The sequence below is a fragment of the Pelophylax lessonae genome, assembly GCF_965119305.1.
Source record: "Pelophylax lessonae genome assembly, chromosome: 11".
Classification (NCBI taxonomy): Eukaryota; Metazoa; Chordata; class Amphibia; order Anura; family Ranidae; genus Pelophylax; species Pelophylax lessonae.
The window spans coordinates 67,816,668-67,825,463 of NC_138778.1; the positions used below are offsets into that span (position 1 = coordinate 67,816,668).

An 8,796-nucleotide genomic window follows, 5' to 3' on the forward strand; every position below is an offset into this window, starting at 1 on the left:
AGCATCCATGGACATCACAGGACCTGGCTTGCAACAGCAAGGTGAATCGCAGCAGAAAAATTCTGGATTTGCTACCCATAGGAGTGTGCGCATTGTGCATATCACCAGCTCATTTCAATGAGCTCCTAAAAGCACGCAAATATACGAAAGTATGGCAGGTTCGAGTTTTCAAATAACACTGCACCAGCCCACATGGTACTGCAGTACCATTTTTTTTTTTTTCGTTGCCCCAAATTACCTGCACTTGCTAGAAACATTTGGGGTGTCATTAACCATTAGTGGCACCTGTGCGCATTCAACGATGGCAGTGCAGGAAACGAGCAAGGAAAAGTGCCTTTCTCATCCCGCATTTGGCCTGAACAAGCCCTTAGACACCTCCTTAAAGGTCGCTAGGACTTGGAGAGTTAAATCTTTTCATGCACATTTATTTGGTCTGCAGAGGAATACAGAAATCCCTATAACCACTAGTGGACCTTCCACGCCTTTTTACAGTGGCAGGGTGGCCCCGCTGCACCGCATCACGCAATGTGCATGACGAGCATTTCCTGGTAGGGGACACGCGCCCCTGCTCCCCTGTCTATATATTCTATAGTTTGTAGGCGCAATTGGTTTTTTTTTTTTTTTTTTTTTTTTTTTTTATACCAAAGACGTAGCATAATAAATTTTGGCCTAAATTCCATATAGAAAGTTGGAGTATTTTTATTATCATTGGAAATGTTTTATCGCACAAAGGAAAAAATATTTAAAATGTTTTCTATATATATATATATATACCCAGGCCAATTTTTAGCTTTCAGCGCTCTCACACTTAGAGAATTACTCAGTCATACAACGATCAATTTTTTCACAGAAATAGAGCTTTCTTTTGGTGGTATTTAATCACCACTGGCTTTTTTTTTTTTTTTTGTGCTACAAAAAAGTCTAAATTTTAAAAAAAATGCGTTTCCTATTCTAGTGTGTATTACTTAGTCTGTGGGAAAGTTAGAGTCCACAAGCTATGGTACCAATCATTGAAAGATGATCACACTTTATGTACTGACAGCCTGTGTCATTTCTTGAGGCCCTAACCTGTCAAAAAGGCAGTACAAATATTCCCTAAACTAGCCCTTTTTTGGAAAGTAGACATTCTAAGGTATTAACCACTTGCCGACTGCCTAACGCAGATCTACGTCGGCAGTCAGCCCCTCACAGGCAAAGCAACGTAGGTCTACGTCGCTAGCTTGTGAGGGTCTAGGGAGCGAGCGCGCGCCACCGGAGGCGCGCTCCCGCGCGGTCACGCACCCCCCCGCGTGTTTGAGCGGCGGACCCGATGTCCGCCGGTCACTCTGCGATCGTTGGGGGGGGGGGGGGGAGAGAAAGTCAGGCGGCTTGTGTAAACAAGCTGCCTGTCATTCTCCCCTGTGTATGAAGGATGATCATACGGTTCTACTATGTAGAACCGTTGATCACTGTTCATACATCTGAAGCCACAGCCAATCACAGTAGAAAGCACGCCCCTAGGGACACACATAGCCCCTCCCTTTCAAAAAAAGTTAACCCCTTCACTGCCAGTGTATTTTTACAGTAACAGTGTATATATGTATAGCGCTGATTACTGTAGAAATGTCACTGGTAACCCCAAAAGTGTCAAAAATGTCAGTCAAGGGTCTGATCTGTCCGCCGCAATGTCGCAGTACCGCAAAAAAAATTGCAGATCGCCGCCATTACGCGTTAAAAAAAAACAACAAAAATGACAATCTTTCCCTTTGTTAGTAAACGCGATAACTTTTGCGCAAACCAATCAAAATACGCTTTTTGCGATTTTTTTTTTTTTTTTAACCAAACATAGGTAGCATAAAACAAATTGGCCGAAAATGTTAAAAAATTTTGATTTTTTTGGGGGGGGAATTTCATATAAAAAAATGTGAAAAATATTGTTGTTTTTGCAAAATTTACGCTCTTTTTTTGTTTATAGCGCATGATCAAAAAATCGCACAGGTGATCAAATACCACCAAAAGAAAGCTCTGTTTGTGGGGAAAAAAAGGACGCCAAATTTGTTTAGATACAGCGTCGCACGACCGCGCAATTGTCCGTTAAAATCACGCAGTGCCGAATCGCAAAATACCCCCTGGTCAGGAAGGGGGTAAAATCTTCCGGGGCTTAAGTGGTTAAGTGGCATGACAAGTTTTTTTGAAGTTGTAATCTTTTTTTTTTTTTTTTTTTTTTTTTCCACAATTCTTTGGAAAATTAAGTTCATCTCCCCCACCCCCCATAAAAATGTCATTAAGGTATTTCTCACACACAGCGTAGGCATACTTGCAACTACACCCTAAAACACATTCTGCTACTCGTCCGGAGTATGGCGATACCACATGTGAGACTTTTTCACAGCCCGGCCACATAGAGAAGCGCAGCATCCAAGGAGAACCTTCAGCCATAATCCATACAAGACAGACCTTATTCTTAGGCTTTTTGTTTACAAGTAAAAATCTCTATTTTTGCTAGAAAATGACTTAGAACCCCCAAACATTATATATTTTTGTAGCAGAACCCTTAGAGAATAAAATTGTGGGTTTTGCTAATTTTTATGTAACTGGTAGGTATTTGCGCTTTTTTTTAAAGCAATTGTACGCACGAACACATAAATATATTTAAAAAAATTTCAATGCACACAGACAATAGAATACCCATGTTTTTGGTAAAATATAAAATATTGTGTTGTGCCGGGTAAATGGATACCAAACCTATCGCTCTTTAAGATTGCGCACACTTATGAAATGGCGCCAAACTTCGGTATTTGAACATCTCCATAGGCTGCGCTTCATAAGACTTTATTGGTTACCAGTTTAGAGTTACACAGGAGGTGCTAGAATTATTGCTCTCGCTCTGATGTTCCCGGCGATACCTCGTGTGGTGTGATCGCCGTTTACCCATACGTACGGAACCAACGTGTGCGTTGGCCTTTTGGACGAGGGCGCTTTAAATGTTTGATTTATTTATTGCTGGGACACTAGTACACTGACAGATGTTTTTATGTACTTGTACACTGAAAGATGTTGATCAGCCACTCACGGACACTGACAGATGTTGATGAGACAATGGTATACTATTGCAGGTGTTTTGTCTACTTGTACAGATGTGATGGGACACAGACAGATGTGTACTGGGGGGGATCTGTGACAGCTGTTTGTAAAATCATCCTTACACACAGCAGTCACAGGTCTTGCAGATTCCCCCGCGCCACCCCCCAAACTCTCACTGAGCTCAGCAGGGAGAACTCACAGAGACACATGTCTGTTTACACTGTGATGGCTGTGATTGGACACAGCACTCGTGTGATCAGGAGGTCCAATGACAGCGCCCATATCCCAATCCCATCTTGGCCATGTCCTGCAATCACAGAATCGTGCCGCAACATGGTCTCGGAGCAGCGCATTGGAGCTCATTCTGAGGGACATTCCTGAACAGCGGCTGGGTGGGAAGTAGTTTAAATGCTACCAAAAGAAAGCTATTTGTGTGGAAAAAATGCTATGCATTTCATTTGGGTGCAGTGTTGCATGACCGCGCAATTGCCAGTTAAAGTAGCGCAGTGCCAAATGGCAATAAATGCTCTAGTCACGAAGGGGGTAAAACCTTCTGGAGCTTAAGAGGATAATCCAATTTGGACCTGAATATTTGGTTGTGGGATTCTCTATATATTGGTCAATTGTGTGAGCATATATTTCAGTGAATACAAAAAGATTATTCTTTACCTGATTTTTGCAAATTCACGAATTCCTATTGGTAAATGCTTGCTGAAGCTGCAGTACTGTTAGTTTTTTTTATGGTTTTTTTTTTTTTAATTTTAAGGTGAGATTAAAGTACATCCAAACTAACTGGATGATTATTTTAACCTGTGCACTGTGAACCTGTGCACTGTGAATCAGATAGTTGCCTCATTTTTTCCCCCATAAAATGTTTTTGTACTTTCATTTTTTGTACATCTTGATGCTACTGATCTCCATCTTCTTTTCAGCTGCTTCTTGTCTACATGTGTGAGCTCTAGCATCAGCTTCATATCTTTGCTCTTGACTGGCTTCCTGATGGTGACAACGGTGGTCCATGTCTGTGCATGTATTAGGATGACAGTGTAGGAGCACAATTGGGAAACAGTTGTCACACTATAACGAGAAGTGCCTGAACAAGAACCCTCTTGGCAGGATCACACGGTATTTGATGAAACCTGCAGATTTATACAGTTTATATATAGTTTTTAAAAGTGCATGTTAAAATTTATGTAGCATTTTAGTGATTGGTATTGGTATGAAGTCTGCTTTGTGAATAAACAAATTTTAGATTAGAGTACTTGTTTAGTATTTATGAATCTATTCATCTTTTTTTTTTTTTTGTCTTTCAGGCGATTGGGGGTAGAGTTGGGCAAGGCAGTCGTCTACCAAGAGACCAATGGAGGTAAGAGCTATCAGTTTAGCATTTTATGTTTGTGTTTTTAATCATCTGACCTTTTTAGTTAACTCTGCCTCTTTGTCTGCAGAAACCAGAGTGGAAATCCAGGAATCTGTCCGTGGACAGGATGTATTTATTATACAGACCATCCCAAGGTGAAAAGCTCATGTACATCCATGTTGAATCAGAATAATCATTTGTCATGTAGTTTTAAGGGAGACACTCATGTTAAAGTAAACCTGTAAAAGATTATAAAGACTGGACCGACACACGTCCACATCAAGCAGTCTGACTTTTTAATTCTGCATACATGGTTTTAATAAGTGTGTACTAAAGCAGGACATGTTCAGCCATCTATTATTGTTAGAAGAGTTTAGCAATTGCAGCCCCGTCAAATCTACGTTCATGCCTTTTTAATGTAACTGTTTTGGAAAAAAGCAAAATGGATGGTTTTAATTCTGTTTTTAGTGGTTCTAAAGGCAGAAGGGTTTTTCTTATTGCATTCTCTGCATTAAGGTAAAAAAAAAAACCTGAGTGCAGTCCCCCTCTCCCCATACTTGAGCCAGATCTTGATTCAGTGATGTGCATGAGAGAAGAGGCTCTCACTTATAGCCTCAGAGAATCAGTCAGTAAAGGCCCGTACACACGTACCGATTGTCGGCCGAAACTGTTCGGCCGCCGAACGATCGGCCGATTTTCGGCTTGTTAGTATGATGCTTCCAACAGCCGACAGCGCACTTTCGGCCGAACAGAATCTGTCGTGCAAGCATTAATATTTTTGTATGCCGACACCAGAACGGCTGATTGTTCGCCAGTCAGTACAGAATTCGGCCGACAGACAGCAGATTTGCAAGACTGGGCATGCTCAGAAAAGAAAAAACACAGGGAAAGTTAATCATCACATGAAATCACTTCTGCAGTCGGCAGACAAAATTTGTGTGCAGTCTTTTGCACTTTTCAGTGGACAGGACAGCCCGGGGACAAAAGACGGCCGATCGGTCGGCCGACGATCGGTACGTGTGTACGGGGCTTAAGGAAGGACCTGGGGGCATAGCAAAGCCGTTATTTGTGTATATGGACACACACAGCCAGCTCACTGCTTAGCGGATTGCTATGGTGGGCACTCGGTGAAGGAGCTAGGGGGGGGGGAAAGAGACCCAAGAAGAGGAGGAGCAGGGCTGCACTATGCAAAACCATTGCACAGGGGGCAGTCCATGAAACTTTACTTTTGTTCCAATCGGCTTCTTTTTACAAAGTCAGCACATCTTAAATCTTCTGTCCTAAACCTTGGTATAGACTTCTCCTTTGAAACATGGCTTGCAACGCAAATACCCCTTTGTGTGTAAAGATGAAGGGTCATCGTACTTAGGCATTACCCCTACAAACACGACAGCATCCTTTATTTAAATCAAACTATATCCCACTCCTGCAGAAAACTCGAGACTCGCTATCACATATCTCCAAACTTGAACTTTCGTGATCTGGCAGGCTAGCTACTTTTAAAATTGTATTACCTGAACTACTTTATATATTCAGGACATTGCCAATTACAGTCCTAGGATCCTTCTTTAAATCTCTACAAGCTTTAATGCATAAATTCCTCTGGCAAAACAAGAGCGCGTTGTGCGTTTTCATCAACTTATTAAACACAGGAAAGCTGGAGGCTTGGGACAGGTGGTCCTAAAGGACTACTACTTATCAAATGTACTAGCACAACTAAGATATTGGGTAGGCAATACCCCCTCTTTTGTGGACCGAAATCCATTTAGAGCTTGCTCCTGGCAAAAACTTGAACAATTTTCTCTTGGCCCAACATATCTAATTCCGATCGCATCCTAGACTCCCTCCCACAATGTTAGCTGCCTTTAAGGCATGGCGCAAAATCACCTTCAAAACAGTCCGACCAAGTTGCACACATTCACATTCCCTTAGAGCTATGTCAGGTACCTGGAGTGTCTTTGGTGGAATGGCTCATCGGCGGAATTCGATGGTTGGAAGAGCTATTTGATAATGATAAAATTAGGACCTTTTTGAGACTTCAATCTGAGTATCACCTACCTCAATCGGAATACTATTTATATCTACAAATAGCATCTCTCCTCCGCCATAACCCAGTGAAATTCTATCAGATCCCCAAAAACATAGCCAATTAAAGGGGGCATTTTATGTATCTATGGGACTATACAGGATAAAAATACCTTCATTTAAATCCGAACCAATTCTGGCCTAGGAAAGACCTGGAACAAGAATTAAGCATATATCAGTGAGAACACGCTATCTCCTGTATATACAAATCTACTTTGAGTGCCAACCTATGGGAGCTTATGCATAAGATCACCCTGTGCTGGTATTTAACACCTTTCATACTGTCCAAGTTCCACCCTCCCACACCCAATCTCTGGAGGGAGTGTGGACAGGTCGGTACACTGTTCCACACCCTATGGGCATGTAAAAAATTAACTGGTTTCTGTCTCTCCAGCTTTAAAATGAAATCACTACTATACATGTCCCATTGTCTCCCGGCCTAGCCTTGTTGAACCTAGGGATAGATGCTTTCCCCTACTACTTTAAGATTGTGGTAACTAATGCCTTCCTAGCCGCAAGGCTGGTTTTGATGAGACATTGGAAGTCACAATTACCCCTCCCCCTCTCTGTATCTGAAGTGAGCTCAGTATTGCAATCTCACTTTACTTATGAATCTATATTTGCATTGTCAAATGGAACCCATGATAAAATAAACGCGCCTATCAAATTTGGGTGAACTGGTACGAATCGACAAACTATTCCCCTTTTACAAGCACTACATGCTATAACATATGTCAAGTCTATCTGAACCACTTCATCTCATCTCTTAAAGTTTATTAATGGACAACCATGTTGAATTTACATCTCGCATGACTTGTTACACCTTAGTTTATTTTTCTTTTATCCTTTTCTTTTGTGACTCGTTTTATTTTTTTTTATTTTTTTATGGTACATACATAACAATCATCCAGAAACAGTTTAAATGGTTTGCAACCATCTATTTCTGTGTATTTGTAGAAGTTGTACTCTCTTTTTTATAACTTCAATGAAAACCAATTGAAATAAAACCATTGTTCAGATCAAGTAGGAAAAAAAAAGCATTACAATTACTTTAAGGACCGTTTTCAAGCTTTTCAGAATAACCTGTTATTTTCCAGACCGCTTTTTAACAGAATGACTGGTTCACTCCAAAAAATTTACGCTAAAATCATTATTTGTGAACTCTCATAAAACATATGGAACTCGTCTCCCTATGTAGAACTGACGGTTTTCACCTGAAGTGCATATATGTAACAAGTTATGTCACACAAGGCAGCCGTGAGCTTGTTTTGACTCGTCTGACTGACTTGATATGTAGTACCATGTCCTTGGCATTCAGCAGAATAAAGCTCAACTCCAAATAAAACTTTGGCTGCCAGAATACCTGAACGTTGGCTGCCTCTGTTTAGATAACAGATTTCTGTCTAGCTCCCGGAAGGTGGCAACAGCATGAATTTCAGCTATTTCATCAAGAACTTGCTGAAATGTTGTTGCTGTCCAGGTCTTCCTGTCCCAGGTGATGACCTTGCGCTTTTTTTTTTTTTTATGTCGCATGGACAAGGAAGTGAGAGAAAACGTTCCCAGCGGCGTCTTGTCAAACACTCAATTGAACTTTTCTCCACTCAATCCAAAACATTCCCAGAATTTTCTGACTTTGTTTTAATGTAACTGGATGTTTGTTTTCTGTTAAGCCAATGGCCATTTACCAAAGAACTATTGAACAACTGCTTGGTGGTATTCCAGAAATGTAAAGTCCTTTTTCTATAGAAAGGAATATATTGCAAACCCGACACTCCAACCTAAGCCTGATTTTTTTTTTCCCTTCTTCAGCTGTCAGTGAACAGGGATTAAAGCTATCTTTTTATCTCAGCCCAGTGCATGCTTCATATAATTTAGCCTTCAAGGTCACAGTATTTTTGTGGCAGGTGTCCGGATATCATACATTCCACTTTTACAGATTATTAGAGTGTGTGTATATGAATTTGTGTGGTTAAAAAAATAATGCGTGTATAATGTAAATGTAAGAGTATATAAGATTCTAAATAAGGTATTTTTAACTGTCCTTCTAGAGATGTGAACACAGCAGTCATGGAGCTATTGATCATGACTTACGCACTGAAGACATCATGCGCCAAGAACATCATAGGGGTTATTCCCTATTTTCCTTACAGCAAACAGTGCAAAATGCGCAAGAGGGGGTCCATTGTTTGCAAACTATTGGCTTCTATGCTGTCCAATGCTGGTATGATGCTATGGATCATGAATTAAATATAATTTGTACTTAATTGTGTAGAATAAGGTTTTTCCAG

General features: G+C 40.8%; 1 protein-coding gene across 3 annotated transcripts in view; it reads left to right on the forward strand.

The window, feature by feature from the left end:
- Positions 1-8,796, forward strand: part of PRPSAP1 (phosphoribosyl pyrophosphate synthetase associated protein 1) — a 68,062-nt gene that overhangs the window by 24,191 nt on the left and 35,075 nt on the right. For 2 of the 3 annotated variants that reach the window (XM_082272956.1, XM_082272955.1), the window contains exons 3-5: positions 4,377-4,429; positions 4,512-4,578; positions 8,557-8,729. In XM_082272956.1, the coding sequence (XP_082129082.1) occupies positions 4,377-4,429; positions 4,512-4,578; positions 8,557-8,729 (293 nt within the window). Of the gene's footprint in view, positions 1-4,131; positions 4,189-4,376; positions 4,430-4,511; positions 4,579-8,556; positions 8,730-8,796 lie in introns of those variants that run through there. The other variant, XM_082272957.1, reaches the window with a different exon arrangement.